The sequence below is a fragment of the Bos javanicus genome, chromosome 7 (assembly GCF_032452875.1).
Source record: "Bos javanicus breed banteng chromosome 7, ARS-OSU_banteng_1.0, whole genome shotgun sequence".
Classification (NCBI taxonomy): Eukaryota; Metazoa; Chordata; class Mammalia; order Artiodactyla; family Bovidae; genus Bos; species Bos javanicus.
Window position 1 is genome coordinate 19956911 of NC_083874.1, and position 25185 is coordinate 19982095.

General features: G+C 60.2%; 1 protein-coding gene across 8 annotated transcripts in view; it reads left to right on the plus strand.

The window, feature by feature from the left end:
* The window catches only part of PIP5K1C (phosphatidylinositol-4-phosphate 5-kinase type 1 gamma), a 47769-nt gene extending 26310 nt beyond the window's left edge, over positions 1-21459 (plus strand). For 2 of the 8 annotated variants that reach the window (XM_061422673.1, XM_061422675.1), the window contains 15 exons: positions 888-980; positions 2750-2880; positions 3702-3819; positions 4208-4360; positions 5703-6002; positions 6755-6960; positions 8660-8743; positions 9556-9604; positions 11584-11668; positions 12437-12598; positions 13314-13452; positions 13571-13603; positions 14772-14876; positions 16573-16714; positions 18025-19452. In XM_061422673.1, coding sequence (XP_061278657.1) covers positions 888-980; positions 2750-2880; positions 3702-3819; positions 4208-4360; positions 5703-6002; positions 6755-6960; positions 8660-8743; positions 9556-9604; positions 11584-11668; positions 12437-12598; positions 13314-13452; positions 13571-13603; positions 14772-14876; positions 16573-16714; positions 18025-18498 — 2274 coding nt within the window. In that variant the 3' untranslated portion in view covers positions 18499-19452. Of the gene's footprint in view, positions 1-887; positions 981-2749; positions 2881-3701; positions 3820-4207; positions 4361-5702; positions 6003-6754; positions 6961-8659; positions 8744-9555; positions 9605-11583; positions 11669-12436; positions 12599-13313; positions 13453-13570; positions 13604-14771; positions 14877-16572; positions 16715-16955; positions 19453-20718; positions 20803-21080 lie in introns of those variants that run through there. The other 6 variants (XM_061422676.1, XM_061422679.1, XM_061422678.1 and 3 more) reach the window with 6 other exon arrangements.
* Positions 21460-25185: the final 3726 nt, after the last annotated feature.

Below are 25185 nucleotides of genomic sequence, written 5' to 3' on the forward strand. Positions count from 1 at the left end.
CCCAGCCAGGCTCCTCTCCCAGGACACTGCTGGGCACCCAGGGTCCTTCCTAGAAGGGCTTTGCCCATCTGCTGGGGCTCTGGGGGGTGTCCAGCTGACAGGCAGTGGGGAGCCAGCGAGGGGTGCAGAGCAGGGCTTGCAACTAATGTTGCCTGAGGGAAGCCCGCCCCCTGGTGGCCAGTGTGCAGAACAGGCTGGTCTGAGCGCTGTGAATGGTGGCAAGTACACACCATCTGCCGGCCGGCCTCGGCCCGGCTCTTGAGCTGGTGTGTGTCCTTCAGGCCCCGTGGCCCTGTGCACCATCTTTCCCCTGTGATGTCACACATGGGGACCAATGGCTTCCACATAACTTTGCCAGGGTGTCACACCTGTGCCATGGAGCTGGCAGGAACCAGCCTGCTCCCAGACCAGCGGGACCTCTCCCTCATCCAGGAGGAGATACTCTCATTTCAGTTCAAAGGGTTTCACCCAGTCACGTCTGGGAACATCTGTGGTTGTCACAACTGGGGGGCTTCTGGCACTGAAGAGGTGGGGCAGTGATGTTGCTCTGCACCCCACAGCACCCAGGATTCCCCCACAGAGAGTGACTAGCCCCAAGTCAGCAGTGCTGGGGGTGGGGGTGACCCTGAGGTTGGGGCTCTTCTCCCTGCAGAGGGCCCAGGCTGCTGACCTGCTTTTCTGGAGGAGCCGGTGGTCCTGGTCTGGGTGTGGCCCCCAGATGTGGGATGTGGGCCCCCAGAGAGAGGAGCCCCCATGCCCGCAGCCTACCCACCCAGTCCCCGCCCCAGACTCCAGCTGGGCCCAGTGACAGAGGCCTTTTCTGGCCAGGATTTCCAGAGCGTTCTGGTTTCTTGCCATTTCTGAACTTCCTGCTTCCTCTTCCCCAGGTCCCACTGATGACTGGACAGCCCGGCCCTGGCCATGGGAAGAAGCTGGGTCATCGGGGCGTGGACGCATCTGGCGAAACCACCTACAAGAAGGTTCCTGCTCTGCCCTCAGTCAACGGGGGTGGGACAGGGGGGGCCCCCACATGTACACGGGGCCCACGTAAGGTCAGGTGTGGGCCGTTTGTGGCTGGAGGCTGCACCACCTGCCTGGCTCCTCAAGTCACTGTGGCCTTGACTGTGACCTTGGGCGAGAGGAAATTGCAGCTTCCTCCCGTCCCTTGGGAGCAGGGCGGAGGTGAGGTTGGGCCAGGGCTGTGCGTGGTGAGCTGGCCCTGCTGCTGCTGGTCCTCTCCGCCTGGTCGCACCTCCTAAAAACACCCACCTCGCTAAGAGCGAGTGTGTGAGTGAGTCACCCTTCTGAAGTGTTCAATTAGACAGTTTCTAGAGTATTCAGAGCTATGCAGCCATCGCCAGAGTCAATTTTAAAACGTTTCCCTCACCTCAAAGGCCCTGTCCCCATTTGCCTCCCCCAGCCCCTGACAACCAGGAACCCACTCTCTGTGTCTGCGGATCGGCCTGCTCTGCACGTTTCCCATCAGTGGAGTCACACCCTGTGTGTCCTTCTGTGTCTGCTTCTTTCACTGTGTGTCGTGTTCTCAGAGTCCATCCACGTGGTACCAAGTGTCGTGGCTTCTCCCCTTTTTGTGGCTGAGCGATGCTCCCATGGGCGGGGGTACCGTGTTCTGTGTATCCACCCTCTGCTGATGGACCCTCTCTGGCTGTTGTGAGCAGTGCTGTTGTGAGGGCTTGTGTCCAGGTGATTTTCGGGACTGCACTGCCCTCCCTGGGCCGCAGTCCTAGCAGTGGAACCGCTGGGGCCCCCCGGGGGGTCACAGGTAGCCCTTGGAGGAGCTGCCACGCTGTCCACAGTGGCCGTTCTGTTCTCCATTCTTGCCAGCTGAGCACGGGGACCCCACTCCCCGCCCTGTGTGGTGCTTGTCTGTGTGATCTGTCCCTCCCGGCGCATGGGCAGCAGGTCTCACCGTCTAGATTGGCACCTTCCCAGTGCCTGGTGGTACCCAGCACCTTCTGTGCTCACTGGTCGTCTGCGTATCTCCTCTGGAAGACTGGTTCAGTCAATGTCATCTTGAGGGAATGGATCGAGGTGGGGCTTCAGGAGGAGGGGTGGGCACTTGGGAAGGGCTTGTCCCTGCGACGAGGGTGCTGGCGACCCGAGTCGGTAACTTGAGGACCGAGGTGTCTTTCCTTGATGGTGGGCATGTTGCTTAGGGCTCATGGTGACGGTAACGTGAATGGCAGTGCTGACAGATGGATGGGCAGCTGGTACTTCTCTAGGGAGGGCGGCATGAGGGGCCCCAGGAGGGCCAGTGCCAGGGTGGAGGACTGGGATGCAGAGAGGCAGATCCCTTTGAGAGTAGACAGAAGGAGCCCGGGTCTCAGAAGGGAAGCCTGGGCATTGCTGGATACTGTACTCCTGCTTCCCAAAAGAGAACCCTGGCAGTGGTAGACCCCCCGCCAAGTCGGGGCAGTTCTGAGCTGTAGGAACCTTCTAGAATGTGGATAGAAACAGGCCACGGGGCCACATGGTGACGTTGGAGCCTCAGCCAGGCCACTTCCTTGCCGTATGGTTATGCGGGCTGAGTGGTGGGCCTGAGGCCAGCATGTCTGTGACGGGCTCGGCGGGTGCTGCCTGGGGGCCCCTTGGAGGTAATGGTTGTTGAGGGCTGAGCCGCAGGCCGGATGCTGCCCCCTCCATCCTAAGGGGGCTTCCCATCCTGTCTCGGACCCTGGCAGCCAAGGGGTGGGCCCCAGGGGTCTTGATGCAGCTGGGTTTCCCGCAGACCACGTCCTCTACCCTGAAGGGGGCCATCCAGCTGGGCATCGGCTACACCGTGGGCAACCTGAGCTCCAAGCCGGAGCGCGACGTGCTCATGCAGGACTTCTACGTGGTGGAGAGCATCTTCTTCCCCAGGTACCCTGCCCGGGCCGCCCTAAGCCCTCAGTACTCTCCCTGCATGCACACACCCCCATGCTCTTCTTTCAGCCTTTTTCTCTGCTGGAAATGGCTCTGGCTCCTCCTGGGCTCCCCCTGCCTTTGAGGTCCAGCCCTATGTTAGTCTGGACGTTTGCTGCTGAATCAGAGAGATGCAATAGAATGGGGACTCTTAGAAAGAGAGGAAGACAAAAGTTTGTTGTTTCTCTCTTTCTAATATGTGTGTGTGCGTGTATACCCACACACACACACACACACAGAGTCCAAGACTGGAAGATCGATCAGGTGGCTCCATGATGTTGCTGGGCCCAGATTCCTTCTGGTTTCTCCACCGTCTTCTATGCTGCTTTACAAACCAGTGGCTGCAAGAGCTGCCCAGGCTCCTGCCATCACAGCTGCATTCCAACCACAGGAAAGAGGAGAGCACATGCCCCTGCCTTTTAAGGGCATGACTAGGAAAAGATCCAAGTCATTCTCCTCCTCTCATGGGATTGGCCAGGCACAGCACCCTGATCATGCCTGGCTGTGGGAGAGGCTGGCAGTGGTCTTATTCTGGGTGGCCACATGTACACCCCACACTGTGGGCTAATGAAGAAAGGGGAGGGTGCTCATTGGAGGACAACCCGAGACTGGCCACAGCCCTTTGTCCCGTGTCCAGCATGGGAGCCCCATGTCACTCTTTGGGTTGGCTATTTGGGTGCCTTGGGGCTGGGCCTGGGTGGGCAGGCAGGCTCTTGGTGGGGGAAGGTAGCGTACACAGGCCTGGGTCCCTCACAGTCTCCCCCCTGCTTCCTCTGCAGTGAAGGCAGCAACCTCACTCCTGCCCATCACTTCCAGGACTTCAGGTTCAAGACCTATGCGCCTGTTGCCTTCCGCTACTTCCGGGAGCTCTTTGGGATTCGGCCAGATGACTACTTGGTGAGTGTGTCCTCGGTGGCCGCTGTGTCACACGGGTCACCCGCTCGAGCCCTCGCTCGGGGGCTTAGATCGCTACCTGCTTGTCGTCCTCAGCCTCCATGGGGCAGGGACGTGGCTGCAGTGTTGCTGGGCTCCTTGCTCAGGTTGTCATCTGGGGCTGGGCTGTGGCCTCAAGTGGACTCTACTGCATCGGGTCCCTTCCAGACCCCTGGCGTCATCAGCCAGGCTTCGTCCTTGCTGGCCAGGACTTCCATTCCTTCCAGACACTGCGGTCTCCTGTGTGATTATCACATGGAGCCGACCGTGACCACTTCCGGGACCACCCACCAGCCCCTGGGCCTGTGGGGTGTCGGTGACCACCCCCACCCATTCACCATCCCCTTTTCAGTACTCGCTGTGCAACGAGCCGCTCATTGAGCTGTCTAACCCCGGTGCCAGTGGCTCCCTGTTCTACGTCACCAGCGACGACGAGTTCATCATCAAGACGGTGATGCACAAGGAGGCCGAGTTCCTGCAGAAGCTGCTGCCCGGCTACTACATGGTGGGGAGCCCGGCCGCCCCTGGACTTAGGCCTTCCTCCCTCTGCTGAGGAGCTCCGGGCATCCCCACCTTGGGAACTACCCCTCCTAGGAACCACCCCCTCCAGGAACTGTCCCCTCTGGGCAGACCTTGACACGCCGTCCTGGGTCACCGAGCCTCACCCGCAGGACCCCCTCACGTGGCGAGCAGGAATAGCCATCTGGGCCCTGGTGGCCATCCCCTACCACCCACCTCCCAGAAGTCATGGCTTTGGGCCTCAAGTCTCAACAACCAGTGACTCAGACAGGCACTGGGGAGGAACTGGGCTATCAGCTGGCACTCAGGCCCCTGGAGGTGTGGAAGCAGGCGCCTCAGACTTCCTGGCCCCCAGGGGTGAGGGTCCTGATACACACCCAGATGGGAAGTGAGGATCCTTGCCTGAGGGCCAGCCCTCCCTGCTGCCTGGCAGGCGTGGTCAGGCCCTGGGCAACTTTGCGCAGATTGTGACCTGTCCCCGACCCTGTAACCCGCCTCCCCTCTGTATGATCCTGGGTGGGATCCTCAGCTCCCCTAGGTCGGGGGTCAGCAAACGTTTTCTGTAAAACATGAGAAAACAAACGTCTTCAGCTTTGTGAGCACAGCCTCTGTCTCCACGGCTCCGCTCTAGTGAGAAAGCTGCCACAGACAGGGTGAGAGCAAGTGACCCCGGCTGAGTGCCAATAGAACTCTTTGCCGAGGCTGCCATGTGCATTTCATGTCATCTTCACATGCCACAGGACACTATTTCTTGTTTAGTTTTATCAACTTCCTGACAATGTAAAACCATTGTTAGTTCCCAGCTGTACAAAGACAAGTAGCTTGGGACTTCCCTGATGGTACAGTGGTTAAGACTCCATGCTTCTTATGCAGGGGGCACAGGTTCAATCCCTGGTCAGGGAACTAGGATCATATATGCTGCGAGGCACAGCCAAAAAATTTTTTTTAAAAAAAGACAAATGGCCTGATGCCTAGAGGCCAACCAGCCCCCATCCCCTCAGGGCAGACTGGGGAGGTGAGAGACCTGGGTCTGACCTCGCAAGAAATCAGGCCCAATACCTTGGGAAGTCCCCTGGGGGCCTTTATGGAAAGGCCACCTCTCCCTGGGCCTGGCCTCGTAGAAACAGACCCTCCTGGTGCTTTTGGTCAGGTGGGGCGATGGGGAGTTCAGTTGGCTGGGTGCTAGGGGCAAGGAGGGAGGTGGTCAGGGCGGGCTTCCTGAGGAGGTGGCCTCTGACCTGAGCTCCGAGGAGCAGGCCGCAGGGTGCTGTGTGGGGTCCCAGCAAGGCTCCTGGCGTCCTCTCCACCCGCCCTCTCCCCTCCACCAGAACCTCAACCAGAATCCCCGGACACTGCTGCCCAAGTTCTATGGGCTATACTGCGTGCAGTCGGGAGGCAAGAACATCCGCGTGGTGGTGATGAACAATGTGCTGCCACGCGTGGTCAAGATGCACCTCAAGTTCGACCTCAAAGGCTCCACCTACAAGCGGCGGGCCAGCAAGAAGGAGAAGGAGAAGAGCATCCCCACCTACAAGGACCTGGACTTCATTCAGGACATGCCCGAGGGGCTAATGCTTGACGCGGACACCTTCTCTGCACTCGTCAAGACGCTGCAACGCGACTGCCTGGTGAGGAGCGGCTGGCTGGTCTGACAGGGTCCCATGTCTGAGCCCCGTCTTCCCGGCTGTGACATGGGGACGCTGGGAGAAGTTAGCGCAGTGAGCCGGAGAAATGCCCCGCCCCCCGCACCCCACCCCCGCCGCCCTCACAGGCTGTGTTCCTGCTGCCAAACAGAGCCTTGGGGCAGCCTGAGGTTTTCAGGGCTCAACTCAGTGTACCTCAGGGCTTGCCTGGCCTGAGTGTTTAAGTGTTTAAGACTCTGAGCTTCTACTGCAGGAGGCACAGTTTCGATTCCTGGTCAGGGAACTAATATCCTGCATGCCTGTGGCATAGCCAAAACAAAAGCAAAACCAAAAACACTTAAGGCTCCCCTCAGACCTCGGTCTGTGCAGCTGCCTCCTCCACAGGCAAGTATTTCTTAGGGAGAAGGAAGGTTTGCCAGGCTCCTCCCAGGTCTTGCTATTGCGGTCCACCCCGTCCCCTATTGGCTTCAGAGGCGAGGATACGGACGTCTGGAGGGGGTTCAAGCCAGGCCTGGGTCCTCCAGGGTCCTCCCTGCACCCTGGCTCCCAGACACCCCAGAAACCACCAGTCGTCTCCGTGCCCCAGGGCTTCCAGGCCCCATCCCCAGTGTCCGTGTGTCCACATCGTGGGCTGCACCTCATGGTCTGGAGCAGGGTGGGAAGCCAGTGAACCGGGCCTCTGAACCAGGGCAGGGGTGGGGTCACAGCCAGCCGACCCCTGACCCCTATTCCCGCAGGTGCTGGAGAGCTTTAAGATCATGGACTATAGCCTGCTCCTGGGCGTCCACAACATCGACCAGCAGGAGCGTGAGCGGCAGGCTGAGGGTGCCCAGAGCACAGCCGATGAGAAGCGGCCGCTGGGCCAGAAGGCGCTCTACTCCACAGCCATGGAGTCCATCCAGGGTGGCGCCGCACGCGGGGAGGCCATCGAGACGGATGACACGTAGGTGCCGGGGCTGGCGGGGCCAGGGGAGCTTTCAGCTCTCATCTCTGCCTCAGCCCCCTTGCCAGGCGAGAAGCAGGCAGGGGGCAGGAAGAGGGGGAGCCTTGAGGAAGGTGAGAGGGACAAGACCAGGTCCAGAACCTGGCGGGTTCCTGGTTTCTGGTTTGTAAGCCAGCAGTGCCCACCCGTCCCCATCCCTGGGCCCTGAGAGTTAGATATTGGGCGCACAGCTATGGCCAGGTGTTCTAACCTGACATCTGACTCAGTCAGTCAGTAGATGGAGGTCACTGGCCAACCCTGTGGGAAACACAGGTACCCCCGCCCTGGACCTAGGAGAGTTAAAGCCTCACCATAGGCAGCAAAGCTGGAAAGGTGTTGGAAGGCAGCCAAGAGAAGGTGGAAAGGGCTGGGGACGAGAGACCCTTTTCACAGCAAGTCCCTGCCCAGGACCCTGGGGAGGGGGGTGCAGGGGCTGACAACGTTCCTTGCCTAGTGATGCCAGGTGGCTGTGGGAGCAGCCAGGTCAGAGGGTCCAGAGGAGAGTGTGCCCCCTGACCACCGCCCCCCACCTCTCCACCAAACAGCCGACCTGGTCCTGCCCTCGGGGCTCAGGCACAGACTCACAGGGCATCCCTACTCCCACCCCATGCAGGCCCCGGTCACTCTTTGGGTGTCCTGGGCACTGTGAGGGGTGGATCAACATTCCTGACCCTGGTCGTGACAACCACAGCTGTCTCCACAGAGCACCAGTGTCCCCGGGGACAGTCACCCCCCCATGGGAACCACTGCTGTAGACAGGTGTCACAATTGACCCTGTATCACCATGCACAAACCATTTGGGAGCTGGCTCGACCCACCATGTCCAGACCTTGTCCAGTCCTTACAGGGGGTGGTAGCCATCAGGGTGCACAGGCAGCTGGGGGACAGGCTAAAGCTTGGCCACCAAACTGGGCCATCAGCTGAAGGGCCTGCCTGGGATGAGTGGGGGGGACCTGAGTGGGCCCAGAGCTCAGCCGTCTGGCGTTTGTAGGGTTGGTGCCCGGCCAGGCGAGACGGCAGGTGTGAAGGTGAGCGCAGTGTGGAGTGCAGCTGGCAGAGCCTGTAGGGGGCCTGGGCGTGCAGGAAGCTGCTGCCTTGTGGGCCCCACTAACTGCACGGGCGGGCTTGGCCTGGGGCTGCAGCAGCTTTAACTCCCCAGCCTGCGCCCAAAGCCCAGCCTTGCCTGGGTGTGTATGTGCTCATGCATGCACCTATGTGTGTGTGTGAGTGTGCAAGCTCTGCGTGTGCACGTGTGGGTGTGCATGCACCTGTGTGTGTGTGCAAGCTCTGCGTGTGCATGTGTGGGTATGCGTGCACTTGAGTCTCATAGCCTGGACCCTTTGGCAGCCTCTGGCCTGCAGTGTTGACTCAGTGAGCGGGCCAAGAAGGCCACTCGATCCTTCTTTGTGGCGGGCTTCCCAGGTGTCAGGTCCCTCTCCGAGGGTCCAGCCAGGTGGCCACCTACAGGGAGCGTGTGGATCCTCAAGCCCTGGGTTCCATCACTCCTGCCTGCTCATACCTCTATCTCAGTGCCCCTAAGTCCCAGAGCAGGTGCCCCTGGCTTGGGGCTCTAGGCTACCTCCAGCCTGTGCTCCTGACAGACAGGGCTCATCCCTGGGCTGGCTCCATGGGTGCTGACAGTCTTGACCCCTCTCCTCAGGATGGGGGGGATCCCCGCTGTGAATGGTCGAGGAGAGCGTTTGCTTCTGCACATTGGAATCATCGACATCCTGCAGTCCTACAGGTGGGTCCTCGCCCCCTGTCCTGCAGGGGTGGGTGCATGCCCCTGGCCCGACTTTCCCAGTCCCCAGTGAGAGCCTGGTCAGGGACAGGTCAGGGCTGGCACAGGGCAGGGTAGAGGGTGGAGTGTCACTGGCTGACTGTGGGCCCTGCTGTGTGCCAAGACTGGGCTGCCCCATCTCCTGCTGGGGTCTCCCTCCCAGTGTGGAGCAGAGCAGGCAGCTTTCCGAGCAGTGGGTGAGGGTTTCCATGGAGACCCGGGTAGGGTAAGGTGGGCACAGCCCAGGGCGGGCGGCCAGAGCCCATCCTAGGGCAGGGGTGTGTGTCGAGGAGGATATCCTTCCCCCTGCAGCCCAGAGGCATCTGGGGGAGCTGCCTGGAAGCAGCAACGTGCTCCCCAGCCTAGGTGTGCTATGGGGGCCTGGCTGGGGCATTGGGCGCTCCCTCCAGCAGGGAGGAGACCCGCTCAGCCTGGGCCATGGTAGAGAGGAAGGGCGGGCTCCGTCCCCCATGGAGGGCCATGCACCGCAGCCTTTCCACTTCCTCCTGCAGAGCAGCAGCGATGGGAGCAGCCAGCCAGTGGGGAGGGGTCAAGGGGGCCGGAAAAAGCGGGGTGGTCTCTGACTGATACAGCAGGTGGCCTGGTTCCTCTCGAGCAGGGCTCCTCTGCCCCCTTGATGCCAAGAACATTCCCAGTCATGATGATCACACAGGTCCCTGGAGACCACCTGTGTCCCCTGGGATGAGCTCACCTAGAAGAGACCTCCCCCGGACGTGGAAGTGTGGCTGATGTTCTGGGCGTTTTCTCCTCCGCAGGTTCATCAAGAAGCTGGAACACACCTGGAAGGCTCTCGTCCACGATGGGGTGAGCATCTTCCACTTGTTCATTCTGTCTATCCATCCACAAACATCCTGACTATCATCCTGGGCCAGACCTGGGTGCTAAAGAGCCGAGGGACACGTCCACTTTTTTGGAGCCACGGTCACAGGCCAGGGGATCAGGGCCAAGACAAGGCAGTGAGGCAGCCATGGGACCCCCCAACCAGGGGCCTGAGCCATCTGTGAGGGTACAGGCTTAGCATACAGGCTTCCCGAGGGAGGGGACTAGGGGCCCCAAGTGAGTTAGAAGTGAGGACAGGCTGGGAAAGTCAGGGGCCAGTCAGGCAGAGAACATTCTGAAAGTGTGTGATATGGAGGAGGTCTTGGGCCCCAGCTGCACCCCAGGGGCAGCACTGCACAGCTCTGACCCCGCTGACCCTGCAGATTGGGCCTGCTTACACAAATGGGCTCAGTTGTTCAAAAAAAGTTGGAAATTTGTGTCTTCCTGTGAGCACAGCTCACCCGTAAACCCTTGCAGTGAATTACTTCAAAGTGTAAAATACTGTGAGGACCAATTGCTGGGGTTAAACTGTCCACCTGTGGCCCTAGTCCGGCTGTGGACCCTCAGGCAGAGGCCTCTCCCCCTGTGCCCCCACAGGCCAGTTCTTACTTGAGTGCTAAGGGCTGTCTGTGTGTGAGCAGTCTGCAAAACCCAAGGTCCCAACAACCTCCCCCACTACACCCCGGAGTGTTTTGAGGGTCTGGGGAGCTTTCAGAATGTTCCCCCCTGGGTGGGGCTGGCGGGAAACCCTTCTGTGCGGTGAACCCACAGCAGAGGGGAAAGCAGATGGAGGGATCGTGACCCTGTCAGAAGATCGAGGTCAGCTCCAGAGGGGCCCAAACATCAAAGTAACCATCCAGGGGCTTCCCCAACAGTCCAGTGGTTAAGACTCCGAGCTCCCATCATGGGGGGCGCAAGTTTGGTCCCTGGTTGGGGAACTAAGATCCCGCTTGCCATGCATGCACCATGGCCAGAAAAAGTAACCATCCGGGTGTGTGAACCCTGAGACTGGTATGGTGGCGCCACAGTTCCTGGGGGCCAGCTTCTTCCTGCGTGTCCCTGTACACCCCAGGTATTGCCCTTGGCACCTGGCGTAGATGGCAGCCCCCATTTTGGCTCCAACCAGAGAGAGGGGCTCTTCTTCCCAGGGCGGAGAGACTCTTTTGCTGTCTTTGCTCACTCACCATCAACCAGCACGAGTCCCCGAGGCCATGTGACCGCCTCAGGGCAGGCCGGGACAGGAGGCCCTGTGTCCAGATGCGTTCTGTTACGTTATAGCTGGGGAGGCCACGAGGCAGTGTCTGAGAACGTCTCTGGTGGTCACACTGGATCTAGTGGGCGGGGACCAGGGATGCTGGCCCCACCCTAGGGTATAGGATGGACCCCCAGAGAACGACCGGCCTGCGATCAGCAGTGCTGGGGAGACAGTGCCGTAGCAAGTGAGCAGACTGGATCCAGGGACAGCCAGGGTGTGCGCCCAGGGGCCCTGCAGTATGGCGCCCCAACTGTGTGCCAGGCTCCCTGCCTCACGGGCATCCCAGCCCTGCGTCCTGGCCTGCGCAGCAGCCTCGGGTCCACCCCGGGGCACCGACGATCAGTGCATGGCCAGGGCCACCCCACCATGAGTGCAGGAGCCAGGTCTGCCTGCCCCCAGGACAAAGCCTTCCTTTGTAGCAGGGTCAGCTGCACCTTCTACCCCCCGGCTCTAGAGGTTCTTTCTAGTTTCTTGATTTTGATGTTTATTCAGTTACCTGAATAGCCATTTTATTCATGAGGGTCAACAATTAAAAATACGGACACCATCACCACAAAACCATCTCTCTGCCTCCCTGTCTCTGCCACCACTATCAGTTCCTGGGGTCCCATCCCCACCAAGGTGACACAGCAGCCCTGACACAGGGACTCCCATGGGCCCCCCCAGGCCTCATCCCCTGCCTGCCCTCAGGCCCCCCTTCCCTTCCCAGGACACAGTCTCCGTCCACCGGCCCAGCTTCTATGCCGAGCGCTTCTTCAAGTTCATGAGCAACACGGTTTTCCGGAAGAACTCCTGTGAGTGCCCGGGCCCTCTGGGTCGGGGTGCAGGGGGAGAAGGGTGGGAGGTCAAGAGCAGGGTAAACCCAGGGTCCTGGTCCTCCGCTCACCAGCCCTAGGATGCAGTCAGGGACTTGGTCCAGGGAACAGGGCAGCTGGGTGGCCCCTCAGGGACGTGCATAGGGCAGGGAACCCAGGGAGCCCCCGGCCTCTGGGACTGGATGGCTGTGTGAGGCAAACTGAGCCGCCACCGTATGTGGGGCAGTGGTCACCGGAGGCGCGGGAGAGGCTGGTGACAGGCCTTGGTGGAGCCAGGGTGGTGTGGAAGGTGTGTCAGGGTTTTCCTGCCACCTTTGACCCATTGGTGCAAATCAGGATGCAGGGGCCCCAAAGCCATGCAGCCTGGATGGGAACCAGGCCCTTGGCTTCCGTGTCTGAGAGTTGGGTGGGCTGAGGCCCCAAAATGCTAAGTAAACATTGCCAGCTGCTGATCCTACTGCTGTTTCCAAGGGGCTAGAGTGGGAGTTCTGGGTCCCTGGGATCCCATCTCTGCCAGTGGGCAGGACAGGGCACCTGGGCTCCTGCGCCCCGACCCTGCCCCTGCAGGCAAGCCAGCTGGAATGTAGGCTACCGAGAGCAAGAGCGAAGGGTGTTGGCGGACAGGCTGGAGGTGGGGCAGTGGGGCAGCCAGGCTTTGGTACAGAAGAAGCTCTGGGGTCTGTGGGGCCCTGTCTGGGTGCTGCTGCGGGGCTCAGGCTCCCCAGCCCAGCCGCCCTCCCTCCACAGCCCTGAAGTCCTCACCGTCCAAGAAGGGCCGTGGTGCCTTGCTGGCCGTCAAGCCCCTGGGACCCACGGCCGCCTTCTCGGCCAGCCAGATCCCCAGCGAGCGGGAGGATGCACAGTACGACCTGCGGGGGGCCCGCAGCTACCCCACACTGGAGGACGAGGGTGAGCAGGTGGCTGGGAGACGAGGGGCCTGAGAAGGGGAGGGCCCTGTGCTGGCCCCAACCTGGATGGGAGGGGCTGGGTCACAGTCACCCCCCTCAGCCCAAGATCTGCAGCTGAGAATTGGGGAACAGCTGGGACTGGGCCCCTGGAAGAGCCACAATGAGAGCTGCGCACAGAATTCACCCCCCACTCCCTACCCTCAGGTGACAGGCTCCCATTATGTCAGAGATGCATGGAGACCTGGGGGGATGAAGTGCTTAATGGGGTCAGTCTGGTGTTCAGGAAGGTCCCTTCCATCTCCTGGGTCAGAGATTCCAGACAGGGAGGGGCGGGCGTGGTGGGGGGAGCATCAAGGAAGGGAGACATTGCCTGTGCAAAGGCCCAGGGGGCAGGACAGGGCCTAGCCTGTGGGTGTCTGGGGAACAGCAAGAAGTGTGTGTGGCTGGAGCAGAGCGGGGCAGAGGCCAGTGGAGCAGGACCCTGAGGGGAGTTTTTAATTGAGAGCAGGGGATAGGTACTGGAAGGCCGAGGCCAGGGGGAAATTGGAGCATATTTCTCCTCCTGAGGCTGGCGGGGACAACAGTGTGAGGTGGTGGCTGAGAGAGAGGACTTGGGTAGCTGGGGGTGAGCCAAGTTGCAGGTAGAGCTCAGAGGCCTGCCAGGAGCAGCCCTGGGTGCCTGGCTTGCACAGGTGGCCACTTGCTCCTCCCCCTAGGCCGGCCGGACCTCTTGCCCTGCACGCCGCCGTCTTTTGAGGAGGCCACCACCGCCTCCATCGCCACGACCCTGTCCTCCACGTCCCTCTCCATCCCAGAGCGGTCCCCCTCAGAGTCATCGGAGCAGCCGCGGTACCGGTAAGTGGACCTGACCATGTCCCTGGGCCGCAGGATGGGCGGGGTCGTAGGGTGGGCAGAACATTGATTGGGAGGGCCCTTACCCCACTTTTTCCACGTGTTTGCGGTCTCTCTGCAGGCGGCGCACACAGTCCTCGGGACAGGATGGCCGGTGAGATGAAACCCCAGCCCTCTCCCTTCTGTCTTGTCTCTTCTCCCCTCTCCCCTACACTCCCTGCCCCCATCCCTCCTCTGCCTTCCCCACCAGAGCCCTTTCTCTCTGACCACACCATTCTGAGCACAGATTCAAGTCAGGCTCTAGAAGCGGAGAGAATCTCGGGTCACTTGGAATCTGTCTTCCACCTCGGTACCCAGAGGACTCATCTCCCGCACTTGCCTGTTGGTTCTTCTTTCTCCCTTTCTTAGTAATATTTGTAGAAATACAAAAGGAAAAACAGAAATGCCTGTCCCATGCCTGCTCCCCTCTCTGGGAGTAACCAGTGGACGGATTTTTTTGTCTCTTGCCAGAGACATTTATGAATATACAAAGAGACACACATTTGGGCCTGTCTCACCCTCTCCTTTCAACCAGCGTGCCTCTGGGCGCCGCCCTGCCCTTTGCTCTGTCACCTGCTGGCGGCAGGTCACCTCTGTGAGCAGGTGGAGTAGGTGCTGGTCCCCTTCCTCTGACAGGCTGTGACTTGCCCTCCTGCACATGTGGGTTGTTCCCAGGTGTCTGATCTTGTAACAGGACTGGAGTGAAGAGGGGTTGTTCTCTGTAATTGGTTTTTGGGGGGCAGTGATTTCTGCCAGTTGGAAAAAAAATCATGTGCGTCACCCTCCGTCCAGCTACCTGCTCTGACGTTAGCCACCCGTTTGCTCTCCGGTATTGCCATCCAGGGAGGTGTGCCATCTGCACACCCGGTTGCTGGCATGTTCTGACCCACCTACATCAGGGATCTAGGCCTGGAACTCCAGAACCACCCCAGCCCCCTAGTGCAGGCCCCAGGCCGGTGCTTAGCTGTCCCAGGGGGTGGGAAGGATCCACACCCCGCCATGTACTCATTATGCCCCAGCTGGTGCCAGAGTCACAGGCTAGCGCCAGGTGGATGGTCAGTCACTGGCCCCTTGCAGCCCCAGGTGGGCAGAACGGCCAGGGACCAGATGTGAGCTGGGCCAGCTCAGGGCCCTGGTCAGATGGCGCCCAGAGATAGCACCTCCTGGAGCTCCAAGCTTCTTACTGGGACTGGAAACTGACACTGGCCTGGAGCTCAGCAGGCGCTTCCAGGGCGGAAGGGGGTGAGGAGGGAAACTGAGGCGCAGCTTCCCTTTGCTTCCAGGCCCCAGGAGGAGACGCACGCGGAGGAGGACCTGCAACAGATCACAGTGCAGGTGGAGCCCACGTGCAGCGTGGAGATTGTGGTCCCCAAGGAGGAGGATGCAGGGTGAGTGGGCCCCACGGTCGACTGACTAGTTCTTGGTCTCAGGTTCTGCTCTGGTCCCATTGGCCAAGCGTGGCCATGTAGCCAGCTGGCCGAAGGCGGACTGGGAAAAGTAGTACACAAGCTAGGGGTGGGGCTGGGGCTTCCAGCTTGGGAAGGGAGCGCGGAAAGCCGGGAATAGTGTGGGTCCTTCACTCTGGGAAGGGTTTCCTCCTCCAGGACGCAGAGCTGCCCTGACCTCTGAGGTCACTTTTCCTGCCACATTTCCTCTCTGCTTCCTCTTAGTTTTGCCGGGGCTTGCACGACAGTAACCTATGAGGTTTTCATGGGTTTTCATGGGGGACCAAAGCCACGTTTGGTCCCCTGTTGTGTTCTGTTTTTATCTCATTCACTGTAACTCACCAGTAATGTGTTCTTTCTAGCTGCTTCTGGCTTGTTTTTCACTTGTTTCTGTTTTCCAGTGTAGGTTGAGTAAGTTCCTTCTTTTCTTTAACAATGAGGCCCTTAAGGCTATGTGTTTTCCTCTGAGTGCTGCTATTGCCATGTGCCATGGGTTTGACACGAACCAGTTCTTTTATATTGGCTCAGGTACAAATGGGTAGTAATTTTCTTTTTTTTTTTTAATTTTCTCTTTGAATTAAGATAGTGGCTTTCAACAACCTGAGGGTGATTCTGCCCTCAGAGGACAGTGGGTGATGTCTGGGGACATCTCCGGTGGTCATGACTCGGGGGTTTGCTGGCATCATAGTGGGGGCCAGGGAGGCTGCTCTACACCCCACTGTGCCCAGGACTGCCCCCCACAGAGAATGACCTGCCCACTGTCAGCAGCGCTGAGGGCGAGACCCTGGACTGAGGCATTTCTCTCGTGTTTAAGACTTTCTGTTTACCTTTTTGGTACTTATTTCTAACTTTATTAGGTTTTGAGCTCCTCATCCGAGAAGTGAAATTTCTCACTAATTGCGTGGCCGCCAGCCATGGCCTCTGGCACATTCCCCACCTTCACTCTATGCCTCAGTTTCCTCATCTGTAACACGGGACAGGGGCTTCTCTGGTGGCTCAGTGGTAAAGAACCCATCTGCCAATGTAGGAGACGTGAGTTCGATACCTGGGTCTGGAAGATGCCCTGGAGAAGGAAATGGACCCCACTCCAGTATTCTTGCCTGGGAAATCCCATGTACAGAGGAGCCTGTGGGCTACAGTCCATGGGGTCCCAAGAGAGTCAGACGCAACTGAGCAAATAAACAGCAGCGACACAGGACAGCAGGCCCTCAAACAGGCCTGGCACCTAGGAAGTGCTCCAGAAAGAGGAGCAAAAGGTTCTGGCCCCTCAGGGTGGGTATGTGTCCCCACTTTACAGGTGAGGAAACTGAGGCCCTGAGAAAGAATGTAGTCCTAATGGTTGCCCAACGAGTGAGTGGTGAGGCAGGGATTTGCCCACAGGCATGCCCCTGAGTGGAGGGGCCAGGCCACCTGCTCGGAGCCGGGTTCTTGGTTCCCTTGGCAGCAACAGTGCTTGGGGTGTTTTGTTATGTGGGGGAACCAGAATGTGTCAGGCAGAACCCATCCCTGCCACTGAACTTCCTGCATCTATGGTCTCCATGAGGGATGGAGGGAGTGGGGAGGGTCCAGGCTGCGGTGCGGGGAGATGCATGCTTTCCAGAGCCCCCCCAGGACTCCCATGTCCTGCCCGTGTCCCCAGGGAGGGGGTGTCCCCAGCCTGTGCCTCTGCCGCTGTCGAAGCGGAAACCGCCAGCCAGGCCTCCGAGCCCGCCAGCCAGGCCTCCGAGCCCGCCAGCCAGGCCTCGGACGAGGAGGACGCGCCCGCCACGGACATCTACTTTGTAAGTCCCCCAGGGCTCCCTCCCGTCGCCGGACCCTTGACCATCCGCGCTCACCTGTGCTTACGTGTGTGTAGGCGTGCCCGTACAAACCCACGTATGCTCATGTCCACCTGCATTCACACACGGGCACACCACTCCCTCACACGCTCCCACTGACTCGTCGCACACTCAAGGCGCTCGTGCACACCTGCAGGTGCACTCAGGCACAGGCACGAGTGTGTGCTCACCTTTTCACACACAGGTCCATGTGCCTGGCTCGCTCACTCTCAGGTGATGTGGCAGCGCCCCGCCCATCCTCCCCAGCCTCGTGACCACGTCTGGCCCTGAGCCCAGCGGGGCTGGGGAGGTGTCTGGAGTCCCGGAGCGCTCAGCCCCCTGGCCCGAAGGGAGGCCCAGGCTGACCGTGGGGCTGCATGACACACACCTTCTCTCTGACCGGGTGGTGGGTACGGCGGGCAGACTCCATGCTTAGGGAGGCCGGGACACCGAGGCGAGGGGCAGGTAGGCTCCACGATGCCAACCTCATGGGACGAGGACACACAGCTGCTCCTGGACAAGGTGGGATCTGTCAGAGCAGGAGGAGGCCCTCCCCTGGGTACCTGGGACCTCCCTCCAGAGCTGGCCATCTCCTCCCCCTCACACCTCCCACAGGCAGGCAGGAACCTGGATTAAGTGGGTCCTGGGGGGCCTGGGAGCCCGCAAAGCCCAGTCCAGTGACCGCCCCACCCCTAACAGCGGGTCCTGAGCTGTCTCCCCAGGATGTCCCGCTCTGGGATCAGATGGTCCTAATTACAGCAGAGAGGGCCAAACCCCAGCCCTGCCTGCTGTCCTCTTCTCAGACTTTCACTCTCACCTTTGACCCACAACCCTGCCCTTGCCCGGTGCTGGGCCTCGGGGCTGTTTGGGTGAGCCTGGCTGCCCTGCTGACATCGCTGCTTCGTAACAGCCCCCTGCTCTCAGTCCCCACGCCAACGCTGCCTGGCCTGCAGGGCACCGAGCGCCCCCTGTGTCCCCTGCCCCACCCCACTGGGCTGATCTTTCCCGTTCTCTGGATCTGTGTGTGAGGCGGCCCCAGGGGCCATGTCCTGTCAGGAGTCGGGGGCGTGAAACCCGGATTTGCAGCCAGGCCCGGCACGCAGCGGAGAAGACAGCCAGTGGGACGCCCACCCCCTGTTCCCGCTTGGCCGTCAGCCAACCTGCCCCACCCGCTGCCCTCCCTGCCTGCCCGCCCGCCAGACTCCCGTGGCCTCATCCTGTCACTTCATCCTGTCCTCTGTTTGCTTCCTCCCCCGCCCGCCCGGCCCGCCCAGTTCACCGATGGGAGGTACTGGATTTACTCTCCCCGGCATCGCCGACTGCGGGCCGTGACGCTGAGCTCCTCAGGGACTGTAAGTGACCACGGCAGGCCTCCAGGGAGCCAGGCCCCACCCCGCGCCCTGGGCAGCAGGGAGCCACAAGTCCTGGTCCCTCTTCCTCCAAGAAGGGACATGGGGAAAACATCGCTGCGGCTGAGGTCGGCCACACTGGCCCGCGTGGGACGCTGGGCTGTGGGCGTCCTGTCGGGACGTGTACTCCCCGCTGAATTGGGCGTCATGGCACCTGCGGGCACACTGCTGGGGCTCCCAGGGACAGCCTGGCCATGGCAGGGTCGGAATCTGACCCCCAGCCCCCAGACACCCCTGCCCCTCGTCCCAGCACTCCTGGGTCAGGGACGTGTCACATGGACAGCTCCCACTTGTTCAGATTTTGCTGCCAACAGCACTCCCAGAGCGTCTGTCCCCTGAAGGGGGTGACCTCGCTCCCTGTGGTCAGCGGAAGGACCACAAAGCCAAGCTCTTAATTACAGGAGAGAGGAGTTGGTGTCTCTGTACCTATTTCACAGATGGAGAAACAGACCTTGGCTCCGCAGGTAGCCCACAAGCACATAGTGTAGACGAAATCTAGGTCCCAAACTTGAGGCATATGTCTAATAAACACTTATCCACCGGCGTATCTGGGATGCTGTGGGGATGTTGTGTGGCAGTGGCATTGTTAGTGCTCGTTATTGTCATCGTGAGCAGTAAATGGGGTCCCAGAGAGGCCAGCTGACCTCCCAGAGGCACACAGCACTCAACGGGCAGAACAGGGCAAAGATCTAAAGCGAGACTTTGTGTTCTCAAGGTGAGGCTCCTCAGAGGCCACACTCCAGCCCTGTCAGTGGTCCCTGTGAGTGTCGCTGGCTGTCGTGCACTGCCGAGCAAGCCTGAAAAGGGAGATCCCCTCCACGCTCGGTCCAGCCGGGGACACTGCACGCCAGAGATGGTCCCAGAGCTGGGGACACATGGTGCCCAAGGGCCATGGGGATGGGAGCCAGTGGCAAAGGCCATCTGGAAGGGGTCAGGTGGGCTCTGAGATGTGCCTGGGGTGTGGGGAGGTGGAAGAGGAAGGGCTGTCTTCGCTGGGGGCACCACAGAATCAGATACTTGGGGCCGATGGGTGGAGAGGGAGGCAAAGGAGTGGCAGGAGGAAGGCTGGACCCTACGGCCTGCTGTGCGGGGCAGGCATGCCCTGGACTCGACTTCTGTGGGTCACCCAGGGCCAGCTCATCACAGGGTTCCTGGGGACCCCTGTGTCACCCATATTGTGAGCCCAGCACTGCCACCAAGCCAGCGTCAGCACCTGCTGTGGCCACAGACAGGCCTGGACCTGCGCCTTGGGCTCCCAAGTGGCCAGACATGGGTTTTATGGCTCTGTAACCCCCTGAAGCACGAGCAAGGCCTTCTCTGGGGCCTCACCCTGCTGCCCTGGCTCTGGGTGCCTTTGTGGGAACCCGCCCACATGGGGACACAGGCTTCTTGGGCCTCTGGGTCCACATGGGTACCATCGTGGCCTGTGAGCTGTGGAGAAAGTCTGGTGCGGCAGGTGTAGAGGCAGGGGCTGTGTGGGTACCTGGAACAGGTGGACCCCGAGGGGCAGGAGGGCAGAGGCTGGTTGCTGATGATTCTCCCAAGCAGCCCAAGGAGGGTTGGGTCTGAAGGGCCATGGTGGGTTCAGGGGCCGTAGGACAGCCAGGGGGGCGTGGCTAGGACAGGTGTGTGCTCTGGCTGGGGTGGAAGTAACAGGCTGTGGGGGAAGTAACAGGCTGTGGGGTGTTGAAGGCTGGCATGCAGTGGGGGGAAAGAGGAAAGACAAGAAGGTGGCTTGGGGAGCCCCACGGGAGCTGCCAGGCCCAAGAGGGTTCTGGTGCTAAGAGCAGACCCAGGAAGGGCAAGGGGGGCTGGGGAAGTATACGTCCTCCCCTAGTTGAGCCCCGCCTGGGACCTCTGCCCAGACATGGCTGGAGAAAGATCAGCCTGCCCCTGCCAGGCCCAGGGGCCCCTTGGTGGCCAGTCCCCACTCTGCCTGTGCCCCTCCCCAGGAAGGCATCCCTGTACTCCAGGCATGGGGCAGAGAGGCCTCTGCTGCTTGCTGTCTGGGGGGCACCTGCCTCGGTCCCAGAGCAGGTCTGTGTGTACTGGAGCAGGAAATGGGCTCCACCGTGTGCCCCTACCACCCAGGACCCCCTGCCGTGGGTCCCCAGGGTGCTGCTCCAGCTGGCAGTCCCCAGTGGTAGGCAGGCCTGAAGCTGGGGTGCTGCCAGGCTAGGGCAGAGGTTAGGGGGCCGGGGTGGGCGGACAGCAGAGCAAACGGAGCCCCGCCCGCCACCCCTTCCTGCTGTGCCAGCTCTGCCTTGACCCACGCGCCGCTTCCCGCTGCCCACCCTGCCCCTTGCCACGCTCTGGCCACTCAGCCCCGGAGGCCCGGCCCCCACCCCACCAGGCCCAAGGGCCGTCCAGGTTGGGGCAGGTCCTGTCAGGGAGAGGGCACGGGGGCTGAGCCGCCCACTCGTCCCACGTTGGGGGTCCCCCTCTTTTATTTCTGTTTCTTCCTTCCTTCTTCCCTGTTGCCTCTCGCGCCTCCTCGCACCCTGCTCTTCTTCTGCGCCCCTCCTGCACGTGCCGCCCGCCCGCCCACCCGCCCTGCAGCCCACCGATGAGAGGAGCTGGGTGTACTCCCCGCTTCACTATAGCACGCAGGCCCAGCCTGCCTCCGACGGCGAGAGCGACACAGTAAGTGAGCCCATGGCTGGCCAGCCGGGCCCACTCGGGGCTCAGACCATGGCCTCGGCCCAGGAGGGCCTGAGGGCCTGACCCCCAGACACCCCTGGGACCGATGGGGAAACTGAGGTCTCCAGTGGGAGGGGCAGCCAGGCTCTGCCGTGCCATGGCCTGTGTCCAGCCCTCAAGGCTCCCGGGGTCCCTGGTTTGTGTCGTTAGCCATGGGAGGCCGGGTGGGTGGGGATTGGCCCTAGCCCACCATGAGTTCACCCGCCCCCTTGCCTCTGCAGTAATTCCTATGCAGACACTGACCCGGAGCCGAGTGCCCGCTGCTGCCCCGGCCGCTTCCTGGAGGCACTACCCACCTCGCTCAGCCCAGAGCTTGGGAGATGCCCGCCTGGCAGCCAGCCCTCGCCCTCGTCCTCCCCTGACGACACCGACACTCCTGGCTGCTGAGCGACCCCCATCCGGACGGCCTGCCCCGCTCTGGCTCCCTGACAACTACCTACGCCTGATACTGTGAACCCTCCTGCATTTCCGATCATGTATTTATTTTGGGTCCTTATTCTTTGCACAGACATGGTAGCACACATGGGTGTGTTTTTTTAGAAAAAGGAAAAGGCAAAAAAAAACCCCACAATGGAAAAGAAGAAACTCTATTTTACTGCACTTTTGGTTCATTGCTGTGCTTGCATGTTTTGCTGAGGGAACCTGCGCCCCAGCGGAATCCACTCTAGGTCTGGGCCGGGGTGGACAGGCCCCTAGGACAGAAGGGCCACTGCGTTCCCCAGGGTGCCTCTGGAGGCTGCACACTGCACCTGCCAAGCACTGTTGGCTCAGGTTTTTGGGCCGAGAGAGCTGGACATCATGCTTGAGGGCAGCACAGTGGTGGCTGGGGATGGCTTTTCACCAGTGGCCCTGCCATCTCTCAGCATCTGTCTCCCACCACCTGCCTCCCATGTGACCGCGAGCAGGAATCCCCAGGCGTAATGAGAACCTCCATGTGGACACATAGCTGCCCTGACTCAGTGGAGCTCAGGGCTGTGGGCTTCTCTCTTCTCTGGAAGACGGGCCGAGGCAGGAGGAGGCAGCCAGGCACTGAGGCCCTGGGACTTCCCAAGGTCTGTGTCCTGAAGGGGAGCCCCCACGGGCAGGCCGCCAGGGCTAGAAGACCAGACCCCCTCCTGTAAAAAGACGGAGGTAGGCATCCTCTCTCTCTCAAATGATGGAGACACCTGTGCCGATTGAAGGATAGGAAAAGAAATTATTGGTGAAAAAAACAATTTTTTTGGATGGTCCCACTTCTGGGTCCAGAGCCCCACAGGGCAACTGCCAGGGGCCCTGCTGCGTCCATAGGCGGCTGCTGGAGCTGACAGCTTTGCAGGGTCTCTCCTGCCTGCCTCCGGAGAGGGACGCATCAGGGATTGTTCACCTGGCCCACCCGGCCCTGCGTGGGAGGAGCTGGGAGCCAGTGTGGAGTGGAAGTTGCACTTTGTGGAAGAACTCCCACCTTTGCCTCCCTGGTGGAGCCTGAGATGGCTGGAGAACCTGCCAAGCCAGGACCTGATTTTCAAGTTCGTTGCAAGCTGTGTACACTGCTGTCTTTTCCTACAAGGGCCCCTCGTCACCTCCCCTGGCACAGCCTGCTTTGTGCACCTGGACAGAGCCTCTTGGCTGGCTGTACCCCTCCTCGGGCTGTGCCCCAGGGGCTCTCCACTCACAGGGCCACCAAGGATGCCGCAGCACGAGGCTTGGGGAAGAGGATCCATCAGAAAAATCCTACAGGCGTTCTGCTCCCTTCCTACCTGCGAGGGGGTGTCCAGACCCTGGAGCATCCTCACCGGGACTTCCACCAAGGCACCGTCCACAGTGCCCCATGCACACAAGTCCCCAGTTGGTGCCTGCCGTGTCCCGCCTGGAGGAGGTGGGCTGAATGGGCAGAGGTCTGAAGATGACTTAACAGCCACTGTTATGTTGCCCCAGTGCCGACATCAGAGCCCCTGCCCCAAGGCCAGCTGCAGAGATGCGGTGCATCCCGTGGGGACGACCAGAGCAGCAGGCCCCACGTCCAGGGCGCCCTCGGCCACCTGGAGCTGGGGAGTGGGGCCCTGGGGCTTTCCTGAGTGAATCACAGACAGATGCTTACTTGGAGAAGTTTGCAAACCTCCTGGACATCATGATGTTTTCATTCCCGTGCTAAGTCATGAATACCCCTTCAGAGTCCCCTTTGTGTTGGTTGCATTTTTTTGTCCCTTTTTCAGAGAACTGTCACATGGATGCAAGGTGGTCCTCGGATTAGGCTGCCGGGAAGCGTGTGCTTATGGTCAGGGTGAGAGGGTGGGAAGGCAAGACCTTATTTGTAACATGCAGTGAACTCATGGCCTTCCCCAGACCCCCAACAGGAAGGGCCCTGGACCCACCCAGCTGTCATCCCACCCCCAGGATAGCAATCTGCCAACTCCTTGGTGGTGATGCCCCAGTTCCGTCCCAGCTTGTCCTTGACAGGCTGCTGTCACTGAGAACATGGGCACTGTCTGCCGTGCCATACTGTACACGGGAAAGGTGTGTCCTGAGACTGACAAGGTGGGATCTCCCACGTGTCCCCTCCCAGCCTCCATCCTCTGCCTCCTCTCGCCCCCTTCCTCCCACCACCTGGCTCAGTGCAATACTCCCATCCCCATGGGGTCCCCTGCCATGGTACTGTCGCCGCAGCCCCTCGGTCCCCACCCCAGAACAAGCACCCTCGGTCACCTCTGGTAATTCAGTTGCATCGCCTGTCCCCACCCCAACCCCGTTTTTATGGCCCATCTGATTTCCAAACACAACAGAACTGCAAACCTTGTGTGTCTTAATCTCACTGGGGGTTCCGTGTGCTCAGCCCCCGTGGTCTGGTGTGTGACAATCCGGGGCTCAGCCTCCTCGGGCGCAGGACGCCAGCCCGCTCAAACCCAGAGCCGTGGGCGCCTCTGTGACCGCAGCCACTGCTGGCCCCATAACACTCGTATGCAGCCCCAGATCCTCCCCACCCCAGCCCCGCCACCCCACCCCCCCTTTTTACGTTGAAGAGTTCTCTAATAAATTGGGTAATAAGCATCAGCCGCCTCTCTCTGTCTCTCTGGTGGTCTGGGTGCGAGTTTAAAGACTGACTTTGAAGGAGAACACAAAGAAACCTTAGTAAGAATCACAATAAATAAAATCAACAACGGACCCAAATGCTTTAGTAGCATTGGCTTCCACTTCTGCTCAAAAAAATTTTTTAAAAGCTGACCACAGGGGACTCTCCTGACAAGCCAGTGGTTAAGGCTCCACCACAGGGGATGCAGATTTGATTACTAGTCGAAAACTAAGGGAGAAGGCAATGGCACCCCACTCCAGTACTCTTGCCTGGAAAATCCCATGGACAGAGGAGCTTGGTGGGCTGCAGTCCATGGGGTGGCTGAGGGTCGGACACGACTGAGCGACTTCACTTTCATCTATTGGAGAAGGAAATAGCAACCCACTCCAGTGTTCTTGCCTGGAGAATCCCAGGGACGGGGGAGCCTGGTAGGCTGCCCTCTATGGGGTCGCGCAGGTCGGACACGACTGAAGCGACTCCCACATGCCGCCTGGCCAAAAAGATTTTTTTAAATAAATAAAAGCTGACCTCAGGAACAAACACTCCCCAGAGTTTGTTCTGCCAGTCCGTCTAACTGAGTAATGCATGGACCCCTTTTAAAGGGAAAATATTTCTCCCTGACTCCCAATTTGAGAAACACTGCATTGAAGACAAGATTCTGTCTCTAAGCAAGCCCTTGACAACCCAGTTTTGATCCCAGACACAGATGGCACAGCTCGTTGGTACACGAGACTAGGCGATCACGACTATGTTCCCCTTATGGTCAGAGAGGAGATATGCTCAAGGATGCCTCCGGGTGGGGAAAATAACGTTTTGGGCCAGCCTGTCACCAGGACAACCCACATCCCAAGACAGGCAGTTATCAAGGGTTGCCTCCATGCCGCCACCCTCCAACCCGCGCTGCAGCACTAAGCAGAATATGCAAAGCTAGCATCTAGGATGGTGTCTGGAAGTTGTGTTCTACACATTTAAAGAGTTGGCTTAAAGAATTAAGCACCATCCCCTGCGGGTGGGGTTTGGGGAACTCAGAGCAGGACTTTGGGCTCCTCCAGATTTCGGGCTTCCACTCTCACCCCTTTGTGGTCTTGCCCCTGCCTAACGGCCCTGCAGGGACTCCACCTAAAGACCCCTGATATCCCTCCCCGCTCAAAGCCCTCCCACGGTTTGCCAGCACCCACAGGACAAAGCCGGATGGGCCACCAATGAGCTCCACACTGGCTCATTGGGGGCGGGATTTTGGCGTGACTTTCTCTCTCTTAGCCTCAATTTCCCAATCTATA